Genomic DNA, 23,624 nt, shown 5'->3' on the forward strand with positions numbered 1-23,624 from the left:
ATGCCAGATCTAAGCTGCATCTCCAACCTACACCACAGCTCATGGCAACATGGATCCTTTAACTCACTGAGTGAGGCCAGGTATTGAACCTGCATCCTCATGAATATTAGTTGGAATCTTAACCCACTGAGCCACAATGGGAACCCTTAACCAAATTTTTTAATTTATGCTATAAAATTGGGTTGTGATGATCATTGTACAACTATAAATGTCATAAAGTCATTGAATAATATAAATATATAAATAAATAAAATAAGCACTTTATTTTTGGTCATAAGGTCCTTTACAAATAATAAAATTTCTAAAGTTCTTTACTCCTTTGCTTAAACAAGGATTTAAGAAATTTTTGTAATATGACTAGAATCAAGAATTTTTTTTCTTGTCTTTTTTTGTCTTTTTGCCCTTTCTGGGGCCGCTCCCATGGCATGTGGAGATTCCCAGGCTAGGGGTCTAATCAGAGCTATAGGCTCCAGCCTAAGCCAGAGCCACAGCAATGTGGGATCCGAGCCGCGTCTGCAACCTACACCACAGCTCACGGCAAAGCCAGATCCTTTACCCACTGAGCAAGGCCAGGGACCGAACCCGCAACCTCATGGTTCCTAGTCAGATTCACTAACCACTGCGCCACGACGGGAACTCCTAGAATCTAGAATTTTAAATCATATTTTGATATCTTCAAATTGCCTTATCTCCAAACTTTATAAATAGGGATTATTTGTTGCACACTTGACCAGAACAAAGACTCCTCTAGTATGCCTCCTAAAATATTGCCTCTACCTTTCCAATTTCCTGGTCTCCTTTCTTTCAATATTTTCTCTTTTATAGAAGCAGACTCAGAAAGAACAGTGACTAGTTATCCAAAAAAGCTGACATTTCTGAAAGGAGAGAAAGACCACATTACTCAGTGGCTATTCCGTGACCCTCCCCCACCAACCCCCGCCATACATCACCTACTTTTTTTAGAACACTCTGTGGGAAATAAAGTCTGAAAATAAATTTACCAGGGAAAACTTTGGCTATATTTAACCTGCTCTAGGATGCTACATAGAATATTTGATCGTAAAAAATAGTGTCCTGAGCTTGGAAAGGAAGATACTACAGAGTTTTTTTTAAAAAAACTTGAAAAAATGACAAGGGGAAATTGAGTAATTAAACTGTCTTCAACAAGAGGAAAAAATAAATTTCATTATCTTGTTCAGTAACTCATTATCATCCATAGGGTAAAGACAATACCCTTAAGTTAGTTAAAAACACAAATAATTCTGCCCCTCATCTACATTTACAACCTTATCCTCTAAATCTTTATCACACAGAAATTGCATTGGAATATGCACAGTTTTCTACTTATGCCTTCATATTTCAAGATTTTTTGCTGAGAGAGAAAGTGAGAAAGAGAAATCTAGCCTTCAATTCCCCTTTACCTTCATCTGTGATTCACTTATTCTTTACATTTTTTAAAGTCACTGGTCATTAAATATCTTCTAATATGTCTAGGGAGAATTTCTTGTTTCTAGGATATCTGTGGCTTAGTATATTTAAAGCTTGTTTCATATAACTTCATCAAAATATTCAACATATTATATTCAAATTATTTTTTCCTGATCATCTCTTCAATAGACTAGACAGCCTCAAGGATAAAGACCACAACTTATTCCCTGTGTATCCCCAAAACATAGCCCAATATTTAAATAAATGGAATATATGGAATATAAGGGCTTGATGAATAAATAAATGAAATAGCCTATTAATTTAATTAGTAATGATTTCAGTTAGTACTCTTTACAGGCAGCTTGAAGCCCTCGATATCATTATGTGTCTCCTAAGTAAAAATACTTTCTATGTCCTCCGTGTGGTCCGTATTCCATACAAAATTTTGTTTTCTTTCTTTTTAATACTGTATCCCCCGTTAAAAAAAAATAATCCTGTGGCCCTGCTTTTTCTTTGAGCATGGCCCTCATTTTTATCCTTACATTTTCTTCTATCCAGCTGCTCTTTTATCACTTGATCACATTTTCTTTTTCCACTGCTAATAGGTAGACGAAAACATCACTGGCTCAGGGAAAACCCAATAATTTTTAAATTTGATGTACAAATAAGTGACTGGATTGTCACTGCTCTTCTCAATAAGGAAAAAGAAATCCCTAAATAAAAAGAAAAATTTCACATTCCTGAAAATCAGAGTTTAGAGCCCAGTGACTTGCGTGTATCTTCATTCTCAGACACATCCTGGAAAACGCTATAGTTTCTAGGTGAAATTTGCCAAAATTATCTTCCCTATCATAATGTCCCAAGGTTTTTCTTCCACTTCCTATGAACTCTCTGGACTAATATGAGAACATCTACACTGTTCCACAGAAAAATATCACCTGTGCCTTTATCCAGGGGCAATTTCACTATTTCCTCAATGATTGTCAGCAATGGTCTTTCCTTTTTACATTAGCCATGGCCTCAAAGCTTTGGTTGTTATTGAGATCTCTATCTTCCTAGGGATCTAATTACCTTTGTTGTCCCCAATATTTGCCCACAATTTTGCCAATTAGTTATGTAGACTTATGGTAATACACTATGAGAATTAGTTGGCCAAAGAGAAGGGCATTTCTAATACACTATAGGAATTAGTTGGTTTCCTCTTAAAAATTCTCTAGGTACTTATTAGAGAGGTGGAGATTTTCTGGGCACTATTTGTAAAAATAGACCTAATAGACTACCTCCTTGAGTCTCCCTACCTAATGACTCTAAATTTTTACTCAGTTTACTCCATTTCACATTCTCATAACTTAAATCTAGAAGAGGGAAAAAAGATACAAAGAATAGAGAACAGAATATTAGAATGGCAGAGGCAGCGTAAGTCTTCAGACATATGGGAAACTCATTTGTTCCCAGAATATAATATGAGCATGAATGATAGTTGGTCAATAAATAAAGAAAATTTGGGTTGTGGAGTAAAATGTGACAGCGCTGTGTTATAGGTTTTCTCTGAGACATATTCTTTAGTAGAACTTCCTCTTAATTTCATATTCATTGCAACTGCCAATAAGCCCAGACGTGGGTTATAAGTGGGACAAATGCTAGACACATATAGATATCTCTTTGATGAGCCCATGTGAACTGCCCTTGTGAGATGCTGCAGAGATGGAACAGTAGGAGAAAATTCCAAAGCATTTGGTAAGAACTTGATGAATAAGACCTTGTGGCTTCTCTCTCCTTCAGTTATGTCAGAGATTGAGACCATGGCTAGAGCCTCAGAAAATACTTTACTAAGAAGTTGATCCTTAGGCTTTATCTTTTCCTAAACATACAGAACATTAAATACAGCCACACATTTCTCATCTAGAAAGATGGTATATTGCCCATTTCCCTTGAACCTATGAAGGCTGAATAACTACTTTGACAAGTAAATTGTAGCAAAAGTGATGCTAAAATGGCTACAAACTCTGGACCCTAGAGTCTGGAGCTTCCTAATTTGTGTCTTTTGGAATATACACTTTCATACACTAGCCACCATGTTTTAAGGAAGCCCAAGTACCACTTAGAGAATCCATGTGATAAGAACCCAAGGATCTTGGCCAACGATATCAGATAAGCACACAGCCAACAGTTAGCATGAACTAACCAGACATATAAGTGAACAATTTTGTGAATAGATACTTCAACCCTAGTTGAGCCATCCAAGCTGACCTCACAAAGTGCAGCTACAAGCTGTCTCCATGGAACCAAGCTAAAAATTGCAGATTCTGTGCAAAATAAATGTATTTCTATTTTAACAGAAAAGTTCTGGGTAGTTTTCTATGCTACAATAAATAATTAGGACAGAATTTGGTATCTAAAGCCAGGGTGCTGTTGTAATTAAAACTTTACAAATATGGCAATGAGTTGGAACTGGTGGTAAGAGACTTTGTAAAGACTTAAGGAATTTGTCACTGAACGGTGGAAGAGGCTTAAGGCAACTCTTCATAAGCATTTGAAAGATAAAGAGGAAACTACTCTTACACTTCAGTAGAAAGGGGACGTTTTTATGCTTTGTTGGAAAATTGGACATGTCATACATAGGAAAATATAAAAAACATTTAGTAAACTCATGGAACTTCCTTTGTGAAATTACTAGGAAGATTATTAAAAGTGCAAATCTGTAATAAAATATGAGAAGAAAAAAAATGAACAGAAGAAGGTGCTATTAAGTGTCTAAGAAGATTTCAGAGGAACTGTAAAGAATCTGGAACTTATTGGGATTGAAAATAGAGCTGTTTCTCATCCCAACCCCAATATTTTCCAGCGAAAATTCTCAAAGTAAGAAATGGCTTCAGGAAAAAATCTAATTCAGTGTTCTTCAGGAAACCATTGTCTCAAGGTAAAGACCTCAGGAATTTTGCTGTTAGACTCTTGGTTAGAACTCAGAATTAAAGTGTATGCCAAGTACAGTTTCTAAGTATACAAAGAGTACAAATGTTCTAAGTTAAACAATCGATATTTGTAAGACTCTTAAGGAAATTTTCATACATCATACTCATAGGTAGCCTGCAATAAAGAAAAAAATGTGGGTTTGACTTTAATGAAATTAACTTTACAAATCGATACATAAGAAACCCACAAAGTTTTTTAGAGGAATTGTATCAATTTGTGCTAAAAATAATACAGACAATAAAAATGTAATGAGAACTTAGGACCCCCAACCTTATTACATGGAATAATAAGACTGAGAAAACTACTTATCTGCAAATATTGGCCATGTCTTACAGATAACAAAGTATGATCAGAGAATAGGAAAAAGACTCCACAGGTTAGAACCAAGAGATACAGACAATCATTCAGACTTCCTGAACCTAAAGAAAGAAAGAGATCCAAGTATATAGGAAACAGAGTATTCCAAACAAGATGAAGCCAAAGAGACCCACAGCAAGACATATCATAATTCAAATGGCAAAATTAAAGAAAGAATTGTAAAGGCGGTAAGAGACAAACAGTCACGTAAAAAGAAACACCCAAGACACTGTCAGCTGACTTTCAACAGAAACAGTGAAAGCCAGAAGTGAGTGGCATGATATAGTCAAAGTGTTGAAAGGAAAAATCACATAACCTAGGATACTCGATCTAGCAAGGCTATCAAACAAAAACTAAAAGAGTTCATCTATACAAAACTTACCTTAATGATGTGTTAAAAGTACTTCTTTAATTGAAAAGGAAAATTCTACAAGAAATAAGAAATTATAGAAAAGGGGAAATGCCACTCTTAAAGGCAAATGCATAGTAAAGGCTGTGGATCAACAACTTAAATAGTACAAAAGTTAAAAGGCAAAAATTGGGAGTTCCCATCATGGCTCAGTGGTTAATGAATCCGACTAGGAACCATGAGGTTGCGGGTTCGATCCCTGGCCTTGCTCATTGGGTTAAGGATCTGGCATTGCCATGAGCTGTGGTGTAGGTTGAAGACACGGCTCAGATCCTACGTTGTTGTGGCTGTGGTATAGGCCAGTGGCTACAGCTCCGATTCAGCCCTTGGCCAGGGAACCTCCATATGCCGTGGGAGTGACCCAAGAAATGGCAAAAAGACAAAAATTGTAAAATCAGCTATAATTAGTTAAGAGTTAGACATAAAGATATAGACTATGACATCAAAAACACAAAACTTTAACCATCAGCAAACAGAAAACATACTGAACTGAAGAAAATATTTGCTAATAATATGAATGATAAGGTGTTAATATCCAATATATATAAACAGCCCATACAACTCGACATTGAAAACACAAAGAACATTAAAAAATGGGCAGAAGAACTGAATAGACATTTTTTTCAAGGAGGATATGCAGATAGCCGACAGGCACATGAAAAGATATACAACATTACTAATCATTAGGAAAATTCAAATCAAAATTACAATGAGATACCACCTCTCACCTGTCAGAATGGCTATGATCAAAAAGAACAAAATTAGCAAATGTTGCCTAGGATGTGGAGACATTAGAGTCCTCATACACTGCTGGTGAGAATGTAAACTGGTGGAGTCACTGTGGAAACAGTATGGAGGTTTCTCAAAAACCTAAAATAGAATTACCATAGGACTGAGAAATTCCACTCCAGGGCATATATATATATGAAAGAAATAAAAACATTAATTAGAAAAGGACATGCACCCCAGTATTCATTGCGGAGCTATTTACAATAGCCAAGATATGGAAGTAATCATAGTTCTCATTGATAGATGAATGGATAAAGCAACTGTGCTATATATAAGCAATGGAATATTTTATAGCCATAAAAAATTCCTTGTTTTTTCACATGCACCCACATGTTCATTGCAGCACTATTCACAAGAGCCAAGACATGGAAACAATCCAGATGTCCATCGACAGATGATTGGATTAGGAAGACTTGGTGTATATACACAATGGAATACTACTCAGCCATAAAAAAAGAATGACATAATGCCATTTGCAGCAAAATGGATGGAAATAGAGACTCTCATACTGAGTGAAATAAGTCAGAAAGAGAAAGACAAATACCATATGATAGATATCACTTATAGCTGGAATTTAATATACAGCACAAACGAACCTTTCCACAGAAAAGAAAATCATGGGCTTGAAGAACAGACGTGTGGCTGCTCATAGGAAGAGGGAGGGAGTGGGAGGGATCAGGAGCTTGGGGTTAACCCATGCAAACTATTGCTCTCAGAATTGATTTACAATGAGATCCTGCTGTGTGGCATTGAGAACTATGTCTAGATACTTATATCGCAACACAACAATGGGAGGAAAAATTATGTATACATGTATGTGTAACTTGGTCCCCATGCTGTACAGTGGAAAAAAAATTAATAAAAATAAAAATAAAATAAAAGGAGACATAAAAAAATTCCTTGTCTTTTACAGTAACATGGATAGACCTGTATCAAGAGAAATAAGACCAACAAAGAAAAACAAGTATGATATGATTTCATTTATATGTGGAATTTAAAAACAAAAACAAAAAACAAATAAACAGAATCACAGATACAGAGAAACAAGTGCTAGTTTCCAAAGGAGAGGGATATGGAAAGACAGACAAAATAGGTAAGGTTATTAAGAGGCACAAATTTCCAACTATAGAAGAATTAAGGCACAAGAATAGACTGTATGCATAAAGAATGTAGTAAATAACATTTAACAAATTTGTACAGTGATGGATGGTAACTGGACTTATTTTGGTGATCATCTCCAAATGTATAAATACATTGGATCCATATGTTTTACACCTGAAACTAATACAATACTATATGTTGGGAGAGGGGAGGAAGTGGGATGGACTTGGAATTTGGGGTTAATAGATGCAAACTATTGCCTTTGTAGTGGATAAGCAATGGGATGCTGCTGTATAGCACTGGGAACTATGTCTGGTCACTTGTGATAGAGCATGATAATGTCATAAAAAAGAGTGTATACATGTATGTGTGACTGGGTCACCTTGCTGTGCAGTAGAAAATTGACAGAACCTATAAATCAGCTATAATTGAAAAAATAAAAATCGTTATTATAAAATTAAATAAATAAATATATTGTATGTTATTTACGACTCAAAAAAAATAAGAAACTACTGTGGGACAAAGTCATGCACAGCAGGGCTTCCCCAAGTGTAATGTAGCATCAGTGACCTTGGGAAGTACACAACGGAGCCTATTTTATTTTAATTTTTACATTTATTTTAATTGCATTAGAAAATTTTTCAAGCCATGGAATTAAAAGCTATCAATGCAAGGAATTAGCTAAAGTATGTTTAGAAGAAAGTCAATTTGAACAAAAATATTAAATGAGTGAAAATAAAATGAAAACAAATACAAAATAATATATAATGTTAAGTCATTATTACAGATATGAAGAGTGAGGTTCAAATGCTATGCACTGCCCAAGGATATACATATTTCAGATTTTCAAACTTTCAGGTCCATGCTGTCAGAAATAGAAATTTGTGTGAGTCTCTTCCTTTACAGGAATATAAATGCATGGTTTATCGAGTGATGTTTTTAGCATAAGATTGAATTTATGCCGATTCCTTCATGCTTCCTCCTCACTCACTACATTTGTGAACACAGGCACTATTTGGTTAAATGAGTGGAAAGATTTTGTTAAGGAGAACACAGCTCTTTAACAGAACTAAGCTAAATCATTGGCATCGGAAAAAAATAGGAATTGAGGATGTACTGGTTTTGACTCCGACCCTTCTCTTGGAGAAAAAATTTCAGATCTCAGAGTAATTTTGGTGAAAGAATAGAGGAAAAAAACCCAAGGTCCATTCCATAGATGAGAGTCCTTGGACTGGCATTCTGGCATTGCAATGAAGCCTAAGCCAGCATCAGCTCCTAAAACTGGCGCTACTTTCACCATGTAAAATGTCTGGAAAGCTGTTTGTAACCTCAAGCTTCCACCACATTTAGAGAACTATGTTTCAAGGGAAATCAAGAACAAGGGGGTCACAGCCTCACACGGTGGGAGGAAAACCACACTAAGGATAATTCAAGACTTGGATTAAATCCAGCTATTCCGTTTACTGCTGTTTTGAAGTTCTCACAGTGATTCAGAGGAGACAGGAAGAAACGGAAAACGGAGAAGGGATATGATTGAAAATATTCTAATCCATAAAATTTATGGGACTTAGTGGCTGGTTTAATGCATGGTGTGAGAAAAAAAAAAAAAAAAGCAGTGAAGGCACATTCAGGAATGTGGCTGCCTGAGTGGATGAGGTGACATTCACCACGCCAGGACATGAAGGTGGCTGACGCAAGCTTGGCAGCAGACAATGGAGGGGCGGCCAAGGCTATTCATAACACAAGCATCCCTTTCATTCTGAGCACTGTACCAGAAATAGATTCCACTGGGGTTTTTTTTTTAATTGAATTGGAGTATAGATGACTTAGAATGTTGTATTAGTTTCAGGTGTGTAGTTAAGTGAATCATATACATATCTGTGTGTGTGTGTGTGTGTGTGTGTGTGTGTGTATCCATTATTTTTCCCCATATAGGTTATTACAAAGCACTGAGTACAGCCTGTGTTTAATATCAAATCTGTGTCTTCAGGGAATTCAAATTCATTGTAGGAAGAGATGAAAAAAACTTATGCTGACATTCTTTACTTGACTTCAACTCATCTAGCTCTTTCTTATTTCAGGGCTTTTGTACATGTTGCCCCTTAAGTCTGACAGGATCACCCCAAATAATCCCCATTACCTAATGACTCGTACGTAGCCTTCAGACTATAGGTTACACATCCAGCTCTACATTTTTTGATGAAAATCAGATTTCTTTTAATATTTCCTCCCCTAGCACCTACATATATTTTTCCTTCAAATAATACAGTTCAACCTGTGGTAAATTATTTTTCCCTGAATTTATCTCTTTACTGAAATTGTCTCAAACCAGACCATAGTTCTAGAGGGTAAAGACCACACATATTTGTTTATCATGGATTTCTAGTATGTAAAATAAGCAATGAATGAACATTTGTTAAAAAAATGAAATGAATAATAAAAAAATAGACTCTGATTTCTATAAGAACACAAAGATGTTGGAGCCTACTATCATGGCAAGTTGCAATAAGGAGACAAGGAAAGTTTTACAGAGGAAGGGAGAATGCAGCTCAGACTTGAAACTGTAATTTAAATAGGAGAGAGGAGCTACTCCACAGAGAAAGGAGCACTTGAGAAAACAGCAGAATACGGAATGACACTTGAAGGACAAGCAAATAGTTGATTAGTATGAGTACACAACTAGGCACATATGAAAAATGGATAATGAAAATTCTTAGAAATAGAAATGTCAGAGAGGTAGGCAGAGACTAGATGATAAATTCTTGCTAACAGAGATTTTTTTTTTCTTTTTGCCTTTTCTAGGGCAGCTCCCATGGCATATGGAGGTTCCCAGGCTAGGGGTTGGATCAGAGCTGTAGCCACTGGCCTACGCCAGGGCCACAGCAATGCAGGATCCGAACCATGTCTGCGACCTACACCACAGCTCACGGCAACGCCGGATCGATAACCCACTGAGCAAGGCCAGGGATCGAACCCGCAGCCTCATGGTTCCTAGTCAGATTCGTTAACCACTGTGCCAGGATGGGAACTCCAGCTAACAGAAGATTTTGGGGCTTTATTCTATAGGGCAATGTATTGACATGGTCATTGGGGAAGTCTGGCTCTATACTATTAATATTGACTCAATCCTTTTGCTTAGACTACTCGAGATACTTCAGCAGTTATGCAATGTTTAGTAGCTTCCTGGAAGAGAATCAATAGGTATGATGTTCAGGGAAAGAACGTGGGGGCAAAGACAGGAGAGTATGAGAAGGACATGCATATATGTAGGAGGGAGACTCCATAATGTGTTTCCAACCTCAAACCAGAGAAGGACCAAGCAACTTCCAGGAAAGGAAAAAACATTTCAATATGTAGGTTGAGGCGGGTGGATCAGGGACCACAAAGGGCCACCAATATTAACTGTAGGATGGAGCGTACCAAGATTGCCTTCTGTCTTCATGAAAGGAAGAATTGCTAGGAGGAAGGGTAAGAAAGGATAAACAGATTATTGTCTACGGCTTCATGGAACCAGATAGTGTTGCCTTAAAAGAATTAAACAGTTACTTTACCAGCATAATGAGTCTATTTAAGAATAGCAGAGAACTACAATTTGAGACAAGCATCCTACAGCAAAAATTATAGGCAAGTCTAAGAAGCAAAAAGAAAAAAAGATTACTTTATAGAGAAAAGTACAGAAGTTGGGAGGGTGGTTGTGAAAGAAATCCCAATGAAGGAAATTGATAGTTTTGGATAGTGCAGCATTTCTCATTGACAGGCATATTTCTGGGCAAAGAGAATTCTCCCCATTGAGGTCTGGTACTGATGTCTTTCTGTTGGGTGTTGTGATTGATGTCAAGCTGTAGTGTGTGAGTCCTCTTACTTCTGGGCTTCTGACTCCATTTTAAATAAGGTTTCCTTTACTCTGCTGTGAAACAGATGTCTTTACTGTTTCCAGTTGACGTATTTGTTTTCAAATAATCAAACTTTACAGTCATGAAATATAATGAAATTTCTTCTAGAAAAGACTAATGATTGCCCACATCGCCATAGCCTCCTTAGAGTCATCACTAATAGCTGAAAGTCAAAATCTTAACCTCTCTGAACCTCATTTTTCTCCTTATACATAGAATATCCTTATGTGACAGTGTGTTCTACAATTAAGTAGAAAATTCATGAAAGCACACATATCAGATGGCACATAGAGGCATACAGTTAACTGAAGAGTTTTAAATTAGCTCTTTAATTAACAGGCTATGATGTCTGGACCATTGCTCTTCGAAGGGCTGATTTGAATTCCTTATTTCTCAGACTATAAATCATCGGATTCAACAGTGGAGTGAGGATGGTGTAAGACACAGATATTAGGGTGTCTTGACTTGAAGAGTAATTGGATTTGGGCCTTAGGTAAATGAAAGAGGCACAACCATAATGAACAGTTACCACAATGAGATGGGAGGCACAGGTGGAGAAGGCCTTGTATCTTCCAACAGAGGATGGGATTTTTAGAATGGCAGAGATGATGAGGACATAGGAGACCAGGATAAGTAACAGTGGAATAACCAAGACAAACACACCAAGCACAAATATAACCAACTGATTGAAATGGGAGTGGTGAGATGCCAGCTTGAGAACAGGAGAGACATCACAGAAGAAGTGATGGAGCTGGTTGGAGGAATGAAATGGCAGGTGAAATATCATGGAGGTGGTGACCAATGATATTATCAAACCACAGGCACAGGCAGCAGCCACTAGTCCCACACACACCCCATAACCCATGAGCACTGTGTAGCGCAGAGGGTTACAGATGGCCACGTAGCGATCATAGCCCATGGCTGCCAGCAGGAAGGAGTGAGAGCAGATGAGGAAGAGGAAGGAAAACATCTGGATGGCACAGCCCCGGAAGGAGATGGTCTTCTTCTGGGCCAGCAGGTCAACCAGCATCTTGGGTACAATCACAAAGGTGTAGCAAGTCTCAGAACAGGAGAGGACACCGAGGAAGAAGTACATGGGGGTATGGAGGGCTCTGTCCAGCACAATGGTGGAAATGATGATGGCATTGGTGCCCAGAGTGAACAGGTAGACGAGCAGGAAGACAACGAAGAGCAGCTTTTGCAGCCCAGCCAGAGAGGAGAAGCCAAGGAAGACGAACTGTCTCACTGTGGTCTCATTGACCCACTCCATGGTCACTGCTTTTTAGGAGAAGCCAGAGACACAGACAGAGGCCAGGATCCAGGGTGGGAGAGAACTCAGCCCAAGGTCTACAGGTGTCAGGCATTTCCAGGTGTTTGGTGGAACTCATTCATTCCCTCCAAAATATATCTGCTAAAATACAAATTAATGCTATATATGAAACTGAATAACCGATGACCAATAAACAGACTTTTTTCCCAAGACTATGAACTCATTATCTCTCTGGTCAAGAACTAAACATTTGTATAATGTGTTTCCTTTTTATCTTATTTATGAGTTATTGGAAACCAACTCTTGAAAATGAACAATGTGCTTAACTTCAGCTATTTTTACTTGATGAGAAAGGGGAATAAAAGAATGAGTGATGTTCAGACGTAACATGTAAACTTCAGTTTATTAGCCATAAAACAGGAAATTAGATGATTGCTGAGCAAAATGTGAAGGGAATTTTGTAGACAACTTATTATATGCTAAGATATGTGGTGAGAACATCATATACCTTCTATCAATTATTTATTACAACAATTTATGTCAATACTCAAAACAATAAGAAAAAACTTCATTGTTATTTCTAGAAGACTGAATAATAGGTAGGAGACTAATTAGAAACACTTCTGTAGGTTCCAAACCTAGAGCACTGAGCAAGGATGGATCAGAAGATAACATTAGTTTAAATAAATATTCAGGAAAAGAAGAGTCATCAGGGTGGTTTTAAAAAAAGCAAAAAATAAATAGACTCATTAACTGTGGCATTTTGTACCACACTTAACTTTTCCCTTCTAGATGCCTCAGAAAGACTCAGAGAAATAGAGTTTAGCAAAAATGGCCAAGGACTTGTCACAGAGAGTGAGAGAAAAAGGAAGAAATGGGCACTTTTCCAGATTCCAACCCCTGACATAAATCACAGATTTTATACATTTTTTTTCTTGCTATGTCAATAAGATTCCCTTTGAACATTCTAGCTACTAAACATAGTTCACAAACTGCTAGAAAGGATTATTTCTAAAATCATTTTTAGACTTTAGACAATTTTTTATAGATGTGTTTCCCACTGACAAGACCTAAGAAGTAAGAAAGTATTCTCTGGATACAAAACCATCTAACATAGATTGGTTGCATCCAGTCTTTGTGTATGTACTTTTCAGTACATTTATATACTTTTACATTATTTTTTGTGGAAGAACTATTTGCATCTGCTACCAGAATTTTTTCAATTTTTCTTGTCAATAGCAAAGTTTACCTTTCTAGATTCTAAATAAAATGATTGGAAATTTTTGAAACTCATATCTATTACCAGGCTTTGGAGAAAATAATTGTGTCCTTTCTTAAATACTAGAAACTAGTTATAAATTTAGTAGGTATAATTATTCATTTTTTGAGGTCAGTATTAGGATATTCGCACACACTGGTTTTAAAACTCTTTGACATTGGTAGGCATTTTCTTGAATGATAAGTGCAACTTTAAAGATAATTATAAAGATATTTCTGTTACATATAAATATAAGGGATGTACATACCATGTGTATTGCAACTATATACATATATATAAATTACATTTTTTCTATATCAAGAAGGGCAAACTAATGAGACAGTTCCCTAATAATGCCTTCCCCTGTACAAATGGACGAGACACTAAAGGAAATCTAAATTTATGATCATTGGTTATCATTGCCTTGCCACTTTCCCAAGATTTTTCCTGACCTGCTTTCAACTAATTCACACATAATTCCCACTGTACCCTAACTCTACTGTGTATGAATTGTAGAATAGAGTAGGCCACCAAAGCCAGAATTATCTGGTTCTGAAGGAGTGTCTGCGTCTACCCAGAATAATAACAAAAGAACTGCTTGGATTATTTTTCTCCTAGACACATAAGGGCAGCTAATTTCAGTCAGGCAAATTTGTATATACTAGTTTATATTTTTATAATTTATATTTTTATATTTTATAATTTTTATATAGTATTAATAGAACCACACAGTCTACCAAAGTTGTCCTTTCTCATGGTGTATGAAGACTCAGTGGCACAGTTCATCTGAGAAGGCAGCCTTGATCTGCTCAAGAGCACATCAAAGATCACCACAGCCTATCATATCAGTACTATGATCAGGAAGACATAAGAACAGAATAATAAAAAATCCTCCAGCCATATATGCAAAGTCTATAAAATTAATGTAAAATGTCTTTTAATTTGGAGTGAGAAGATCTTTGTTCTAGCTATAGCTTTGTGTGACTTCAGACAAGGTACTTAATTGGATATAGTCTCATTTTAAAATAAAAGGGTGCACAGAAAGTATTTAAGCAGAGGTTCCTTGAATGATATCAGGCACAAGGAGATTTGACTTAGAGTAGTAGTTGAATACTGGCCTTTAATAGCCTTTGAACTCATGGGGTCCAAGTTTCTCTAGATGATCTCCTTATGATATGCTGGTGCCTATGGATGGAATTCAAGTTATGATCCTTAGAGATGACATTTCCCCCACCTTATTTTCTAAATCTTTAGATACTCCACAAGGATTTTACATAATTTAGATTTAAGTGATGACTCAATACTTGAGATTAGTGTATACATTAAAAAGAAGGTAACTTCTACAGATTTTTCAGGTGTAAAAAATTTTGAGATATTCAGACATTTATCTCATAGAAAGCATTAACTGATTAGCTGGAAGAAATGATGTAGGCAGCCCTAGATAGTAAAGTGGAATTTTTATATTCTTAGGTACACATGAACAACGTGAATTTGTCTTATTAAAATGGAGTTTAAATATCAGTTTTAAATTGTAGCTAAAACATGCAACCATGAGTATACAACAAAAAGGGAAGTAGAAATTGGATTAAGAATTCAATAAATTTAATCCATGAGTCTACCAAACTTGAAGGAAGGAAGGAAGGAAGGAAGGAAGGAAGGAAGGAAGGAAGGAAGGAAGGAAGGAAGGAAGGAAGGAAGGAAAGAGAGAGAGAAAGAGAGAAAAAGAAAGGAAAAATCACCCAGTAAAATCATCAAGAAAATTTCAGAGAACTCTCTTCTTTTAACTCCATAGAGTTAAAAGCAGTTGAAAGCAGCCCCTAGTTTTTCTTCTTAACCCTGCCACTTGCCAGAATTGCAATGGGGGGAGATGTTTACAAGCACTACTCCTCATGCAGGTCTAGACCCCACAAAGCCCCAGACTATATCAGTATTCTTACTGCTCAGTAAGTACCCACATTGTTCTCCTCATTTCAATTCAGACAGAAGCAGCTATTCAGTATCTGGAATCCCTTAGGAAAGTAAGCTCTAAGCCAAAATCAGAACCTGAGGAAATACACCAGAAGAGAGTGAATCTGCCTTGAGACAGAAGCTCTCATCTGCAGCAATAGAAGTAGCCTCCCCTTTCCATCAGGACTCTCAGCTTGTCCAGCCGAAGTCATTCTCCTGAGAACTTCGGGTTCATGCAGTTCTTAGAATCACATGGGATATGATTATTAGGAGCATATACTGTGATTATTGGACTCCTGAGGCTTGATCTACTGCCCTGAAGACTTTGTCCTGGGGTTAATTAGAAGTCAAATTTATTTCTGAAAAATAATGTTGACAGTTTCTCAAAGTTACCTTTAGTCGAGGAACCTGAAGAGCAGGAGCCATGAACATAATTAGCCCACATCAGAACTGGAAGTTCAGTCCATCTGTGATGAATTCTAAAAGAGAAATCACCACAATTTAGTCTGTACTGCAGCAGACTAAGAGGGAATTTTTTACTGAAATTGGTGTGTTTATCTAGTGATTCTCACCTTTAGTGTTTATAGAAACCAAAGGAGGGCTTAATTACAAATTCATCTTCCCAGATTCTTGTCCATAGAAATTCTAATCAGGAACACTTTTACAAAAATCTAAATTTTTAACATATCTTAAATCTAGTAGAACATTGTCATTAAATTTGTCTTACAATTTTTAGTGAATAAATTGTCAGTTTTATTCAAACTTATCCATAAAGTGTATATAATTCTGTAAAATCAAAACCAAATGGAGACCAACTTTGAATATTCCCTGATCAGAGAAAACCAGTTTATTCACGCGAAGCTTACTTTAGCTTATTTTGCAGGACTCATTTGACTTGGATCAGTTGTTGTCTATTTCTCTGAAAATCATAATCAAAAACTTAACTTCTTCCTGGAGTTGCTATGACCACTGACCAATTTCCTTCACTTAAGAAAATTCTAATATTTTAACAAAACACTACGAAGAATAAACAGTCACTTCCCTTCTCATTCTGTAAGCTGCTTTGTAACAATATAACCCTGAGCCTCATTCCCTTATTTTGTCTGAGTGCTTCCAGTTCATCAACTCTCTTTGAGATGCAGGCACAATAAACTTTCACTAATTACTAAGCCAATGTTTCATTGGCTTTACTTCTGTTACTTCTGAACTTTTGACAATTCCAATCTAAACCCCTGTATGAATTGTGAGGGTAAACTGACAATCAGATTTCTAAAGTTTACATTAAAAAATAACATAATTTTTTAAAGGACAAATAATGTAAGAGTTCTCTCTTCCCAGCAGTAAGATGTCTTAGAAATAAAAAGAGCATGCTACTGGAACAGGAAGAGATAAATAGTATAAAGAGATGGAAAGGAGGGCTCCAGAATTGATCTAGTATATTTGCGAACTTGGTCTTTGACGGAAGTGACTTCATGAGTCAGTGATAAAACTATGGTTATTTAGTTAATGATGCAGAGAAACCTAGCTCTGTGTATGCCATCACTCAGAAGGAAGTGGCCTAGTAGAACAAGGAAATGGCTTACTGAGGTTCATGTATAACACCAACATGTGACAATACATGGTGGAGCCCTGTATATCTAATTACGGCAACAAATACCCTTTACTAGCTAAGAAGGATTGTAACCAATCTCCAATTAAAATATATAAGTCTGGGCATCAATGTGAGAAGCGATGACATAATGCCTTCCATTATTACCCTTAATGACTTACTCATATAAGTTTCAGCTTTGTCATTGAGAGGCGTTATTTCCCCCCAAAAGTTTTGCTTCTACAAAAATTGAGACTTGCCCTTGAATACAAGTTACTTTTTTTTCTACTGTACCAGTAATCCACAGGAAGAAAAAGACTTTTTACACTAACTAGGTAATTGATCCCTTTTAATGATTACTACATAATTGATTTTATTTTCTGAAAAAGTTTTCTCAAGATAAAAATGTAAATGATTTATAGGTCTGTAGTTATACAGATAGATCACTTCTATGAGTATTATTTAGAATGAGAAACATGACTAAATATGTCAATGAATATGTAGGTTTCTGAAAAGTACATGTATTCTAACTTTTCCAGTTTCGGTTCCAGAGGTTATACATTATCTCTTTTTCATCTGAATGTATGGACTTTCTTGATAGACCCCATAGGCTTTTCTAATTTTTTAATTTTTAAAAAATGACATTATTTTTATTTTTAATTTTTCAATTTTATGTATACTTGACAAATAAAAACTGTATATTTAAGGTATACAACATGATATTTTGATGTACTACACATTGTGAAATTACTACAACAATAATGCTAATTAACACATCTATCACCTTTCATAGTTATGATTTCTATGTATGTGCGTGTTGTGTGTATGTTTGACAAGAACACTTAAGATCAACTATCTTAGCAAATTTCATGCATACAGTAACAGTATTCTTAGCTATAGTCAGCATTCTGCAATTAGATCTGATTGTATTCATCCCTTATAGTGAATCCTTTTTACCCTTAGACCAATATCTCCACATTTCCACTTCCCCCACCTCCTGGCAACTATGGTTCTCTACTTTTATGAGTTTGGCTCTTTAGTATTCCACATATAAATGAGATCAAACAGTATTTGTCTTTCTGTGTATGGCTTATTTCACTTAGTATAATGTTCTCTGAGCTCATCCATATTATCACAAAGAACAGTATTATCTTCTTTCTCATGGATGAATAACATCCCATTGTATACTTAACCCATGAACAATGCAGTTTTGAACTCCATGGGTTCACAAACATGCAGGTTTTTTTCAATAAAGACTTACTAAAGTACTACACAATTCTAGGTTGGTTGAATCTATGGATGCAGTACTGTAGACACAAAGGGCTGACTGTAAAGGGAGCCAGCACCCTTCACTCCTGAGTTTTTCATGTGCCAACGTTTCCTCATCTGTTGATGATACTTAGATTGCTTCTAAGTGTTGACTCTTGTGAATAATGCCACAATGAATATGGGTTTCAGATATCTCTTTAGAGTAGTTATTTAATTTGCTTTGTATATATATTCAGAATTGGGATTTTTGGAGTGTATGGTAATTCTGCTGTTGATTTTTTAAGGAAGCACCATGCTGTTTTCTGTAATTGCTATACTGATTTACATTCCCACCAACAGTGTGACAGGGTTTCTTTTCTCTACATCTTCACCACCACTTGTTATATTTGTCTTTGATAATAGCCATTCTAACAGATCTGAGGTAATTAACTCCTTGTAGTTTAATTGGCATTTATCTGATGATAGTGATGTTGAGCAATTTGTCAAAACTCATATGTCATTTGTATGTCGTATTCTGAGAAACGTCTATTGAAATCCTGTGCTCATTTTTTTTTAAATAGGGAACGCTTCATGAAATTGTCTGTCATCCTTACTCAGGGGGCCATGCTAATCTCTGCATCGTTCCAATTTTAGTACATGTGCTGCTGAAGCAAGCATGCTCATTTTTAAATTGTGCTGTTTTTTGCTCTTTTGACCAATAAGTTCTTTAAATTCCCTGTATATTTTAGATATTAACTCCTATCAGCTATATGGCTTTCGAATATTTTCTCCCATTCCATAGTTTGCCTTTTTATTCTGTTGATTGTTTCTTTCACTGTGCAGATGCTTTTTTTAGTATGATGCATTCCACCTGTCCCCTTTTGCTTCTATTGCCTATGTTTTTGGCGTAATATCCAAAATGTTGTTGCTAAGACCAATGTCATGAAGTTTTTTCCACATGTTTTATTGTAGTAGTTTTATTGTTTCAGATCTTACAATTACATTATTGACCAATTTTAAGTTGATTTTTTGTGTAGTGTAAAATGAGTCTCCAATTCCATTCTTCTGCATCTGGGTATTCAGTTTTGCCAAATAATTTATTGAAGACACTCTATTTTTCTATTATGTATTCTTGGCACACTTGTCAAAGATTAGTTGACCACATAGATGCATGGATTTATTTCTAGGCTCTCTATTCTTTTTCCATTGATCTCTGTGCATTTTTGTGTGTGTGCCAACACTATAATCTTTTGATTACTGTAGTTTTACAATATATTTTGAAATTAGGAACTGTGAAGCTAAATGCTTTGGCTATTTGGGTTCCTTTGTGTTCCATATGAATTTTTGGATTTTTTTTTTCTGTTTCTGTAAATAATGACTATGGTATTTTGATAGAGATTGCCTTTAATCTTATTAAAGGCAAAGACCACTTTGGATAGTGAAGACATTTTGATAATGTTAATTGTTCCAGTCCATAAAGAATGGATATCTCTCCAATTATCTGTTTCTTCACTGAATTCCTTCTTCAATGTTTTATATTTTCACTGCTTAAGTCTCCTCCAGTTAAGTCTATTTCTAAGTATTTTATTTTTCTGTTGCTGTTTTGAATGAGATTGTTTTCTTAATTTCCTTTTTAGATAATTCATTGTGTGGAGAAATATGACTGATTTTTGTATATTAACTTTGTATCTTGCAAATTCGATAAATTTATTAGTTCCAATAGTTTTTCTGGTTGAATTGTTAGGGTTTTCTATGCATATATTTGTGTCCTCTGCAAATAGAAAACAATTTTATTTATTCATTTCTGATGTAAATGTCTTTTACTTCTTTTTCTTTTCTAATTGATCTGGCTAGTACTTCTAGTACTATGTTGAATAGGTATGATAAGAGTGGGTATCCTTCCCACTGTATCAAATCTTAGAGAGAAAGACTTTGATTTTATCTCATTGATTATGATTTAGGTGTGGGCTTTTCATATACAGCCTTTACATTCTTTCTACCTCCAACTTGTTAAAAGCTTTATTTTTTAAATTTTATTGGAGTATAGTTGACTTACAATGTTGTATTACTTTCGGGTGTATAGCAAAGTGAATCAGTCAAACATATTAAAAATATCCACTCTTTTTCCCATATAGATTATTATAAACTATTGAGTAGATTTTCCTGTGCTATACAGTAGGTTCTCATTAATCATCTATTTTATACAGTAATGTGTATATATTATTATATCAACCTGTATTTAGACTATGTTTTAATTAGTTTGCCTTATTTTTTCCTTTATAAGTGTTATTTTTATAATCTGAATGCAAGTCCTTTATCAGATATATATTTTACAAATATGTACTCCTACTACGTGGTTTATTTTTCTATTTTATTAATCATAACTTTTCATCAAGTTTTAATTTCATATAATTTTATACCATAAAATATAGGCTTTTAAAGTGTACAGTTCAGGGAGTTCCAGTGATGACTCAGTGGTTAATGAATCTGACTAGCATCCACGAAGAAACAGGTTGGATCCCTGGCCTTGCTCTGTGGGTTCAGGATCCAGCATTACCATGAGCTCTGGTGTAGGTTGCAGACATGGCTGTGGTGTAGGCTGGCAGGTACAGCTCCGATGGACCCCCTAGCCTGGGAACCTCCATATACTGTGGGTGCGGCCTTAAAAAGCCAAAAAAAAAAAAAGGTGTACAGCTCAGTGGTTTTTAATATAGTCACAGAGTTGTGTAACCATCAACATTATTTAACTTAGAATAGCAGAAATTTTTAATTTTGATATAGTTCAATTTATCATTATTTTTCTTTGTACTATTTGTGTTTTATTCCTCCCACCTGATAAATATCTACTCCAAGCTGCAGGTTTCTCCTTTGTTTTATTATGAAATGTGCATAGTTTTGATCTTTTTAATATCATGTATATGAAAAGAGGTAAGAGTCAAGATTTATATATATTTTAATATGTATATCCAATATTTCCATCCACAGCATGTTTAAATGACAATCCTTTCTTCATTGAAATAGCTTGGCAACTTGGTTGAAAATCTTTTATGCCTTATATCCATGGTACTATGTCCATATTATTCATTCTATTACATTGATTCATGTATCTATTCTTTTGTATTTTTAATATTTGTTTTCATTCTAATTATACAAGTGATAAGTATTCATGGCAGACAACTAGAAATACAAAAAGCATAAATTAAAAATCCATGGATGAGTTCCCATCATGATTCAGTAGTAACAAACCCGAATAGTATCCATGAGGACATGAGTTCAATCCCTGGCTTCCCTCAGTGGATTAAGGATCCAGCATTGCCTGAGCTGTGGTGTAGGTCACAGATGTAGCTCAGATCTGGCATTGCTGTGGCTGTGAAGGAGGGCATCAGCTACAGCTCTGATTCACGGTTTGCGTGGGGTTTTTTTGGATTTTTTTATTTTAGGGCTGTACCCATGGCATACGAAGGTTTCCAGGCTAGGGGTCCAATCAGAGCTATAACCACCAGCCTACACCACTGCCACAGCAATGCCAGATCCAAGCCGTGTCTGCAACATACACCACAGCTCATGGCAACACTGGATCCTTAACCCACTGAGCAAGGACAGGGATTGAACCCACAACCTCATGGTTCCTAGTCGGGTTGTTTCCGCTGCGCCACAACGGGAACTCCCTGCAGCTCTGATTCAACCATTTGTCTGGAAACTTCTATATGCCAAGGGTGCAACCCTAAAAAGACAAAAAAAAAATCACAATCACCCATTACACCCACCCCAACCTCACAGGTAACCATTATTAGCATATGGATGCACTTCCTCCCCATGTATATATAGTTCACTTTATTTTTTTATTTTTATTTTTACAGCCCAACCTATGACATATGGAAGTTCCCAGGCTAGAAGTCAAATGAGAGTTGCCACTGAGGCCTACACCACAGCCGTGGCAACACCGGACATCAGCTGCAAACTATGATGCATCTTGTGGCAATGCCAGATCCCTTACCTTCTGAGCAAAGACAGGGATTGAACCTGCCTCCTCATGGAGAATATGTCAGGTTCTTAACCTGATGAGCCACAGTGGGAACTCCTCATATTTCTTTAATTGAAGTGTGATTGAAAGACTATATTAGTTCCAAATGCACAGCATATTGAGCTGATATTTCTATACATTACAAAAGAATCCCCATATTATGTGTCTAGTTACCATCTGTCACCTTACAAAGACATTACAACATAAGTGATTCTATGCCCCATGATGTGCATTTCATACCTATGCCTCATTTATTTTGTTACTGCAAGTTTATACCTCTTGATCTCTCTCATTTATTTGTGTCTATTATGCCAATACCACTTGGTCAACGTTGTGCTGTAGTATGTCTTGAAATTTGGGTCATCTGTTTCTAAATTGTACTCATCTATTTTTAAATGCTTTAATCTCTTTCTAAATTGTTTGAGGGTATGCTATGTGCTTTGCATTTCCATATAAATTTTAGAATCAACTTGTCAATTTCTACAGAAAAGCATGCTTTGTGTTTGTATTAGACGTGTTTAACAATAAATCAAAATGAGGATAATTACAATATTAACAAATTTGAGCCTCTCGATCTATGGAGATGGTATACCTCTACATTTATTTAGATCTTCTTTAGTTTTTCTAGGTAAATTTTTTTAAGTTTTCATATGTACCTAAATATTTTATGGTTTTGATGCTATTTCATATTCCTTTTGTAATATTAGTTTCCACTTTTTCATTGCTATTTTAAAGAAATACAGGCCCATTTTTTATGTTAACTTCTTACATTTTATTCATCTTAGGACCTTGTATTCTTTGTATATCGTACCACCTCGCTAAATTACTTACTAAATTTTTTTAACTAAAAAAGGTTTACTAGCATTTTATTTTGATTTCTTAGGAGTTTCTATGTAAATAACCACATTTTCTGTGAATATAGTTTTACTTATTTTCCAATATTTGCTTTCTTTGCCTTATTGCGTTAGCTAGTACTCTCAGCACAACATTGAATCAAGGTGGTAAAAGTAGATATCCTTAATTTGTTCTGTGCTGAGAAATCACTTATGCATTTTATGGGTCAGGAAGCGGTTTATCTTGCACTGATGAAAAGTTATTTCCTACTCTTGTTGGGTATGGTGTTTTATAAATATCAATTATGTCGTTTGTTGTAATTATTTAGTCATAATTTTTATTAACTTCTTTTCTATTTGCTTTATCTATTACAGAAGAGAAGTTTGGAACATCTTTCTTTAATTTTCATGTTTTTTTCTAAAATATACATCTTCAACTTATAGTCAATCTTCAAAAAATATTATAATTTTTCTGGGGGCTGTGCCTGCAGCATTGGAGGTTTCCA

The 23,624-nt window shown here is 35.7% G+C and overlaps 1 protein-coding gene and 1 pseudogene across 1 annotated transcript; both read right to left on the bottom strand.

Moving 5' to 3' along the window:
* Positions 1–11,290: 11,290 nt before the first annotated feature.
* LOC125128873 (olfactory receptor 10K1-like) lies at positions 11,291–12,220 on the bottom strand. The gene has a single exon (XM_047783015.1). It carries the CDS (start codon positions 12,218–12,220, stop codon positions 11,291–11,293), a length of 930 nt encoding a protein of 309 aa, XP_047638971.1.
* A 6,614-nt stretch (positions 12,221–18,834) lies between these two features.
* Positions 18,835–18,935, bottom strand: LOC125130222 (uncharacterized; annotated as a pseudogene).
* Between the last annotated feature and the right edge of the window lie 4,689 nt (positions 18,936–23,624).

This window comes from Phacochoerus africanus, chromosome 6 (genome assembly GCF_016906955.1).
Source record: "Phacochoerus africanus isolate WHEZ1 chromosome 6, ROS_Pafr_v1, whole genome shotgun sequence".
In the NCBI taxonomy this organism is placed as follows: Eukaryota; Metazoa; Chordata; class Mammalia; order Artiodactyla; family Suidae; genus Phacochoerus; species Phacochoerus africanus.

Bases quoted from the DNA above. Each gene is read 5' to 3' on its own strand.
- LOC125128873 (XM_047783015.1), bottom strand. From the start codon at position 12,220: ATGGAGTGGGTCAATGAGACCACAGTGAGACAGTTCGTCTTCCTTGGC.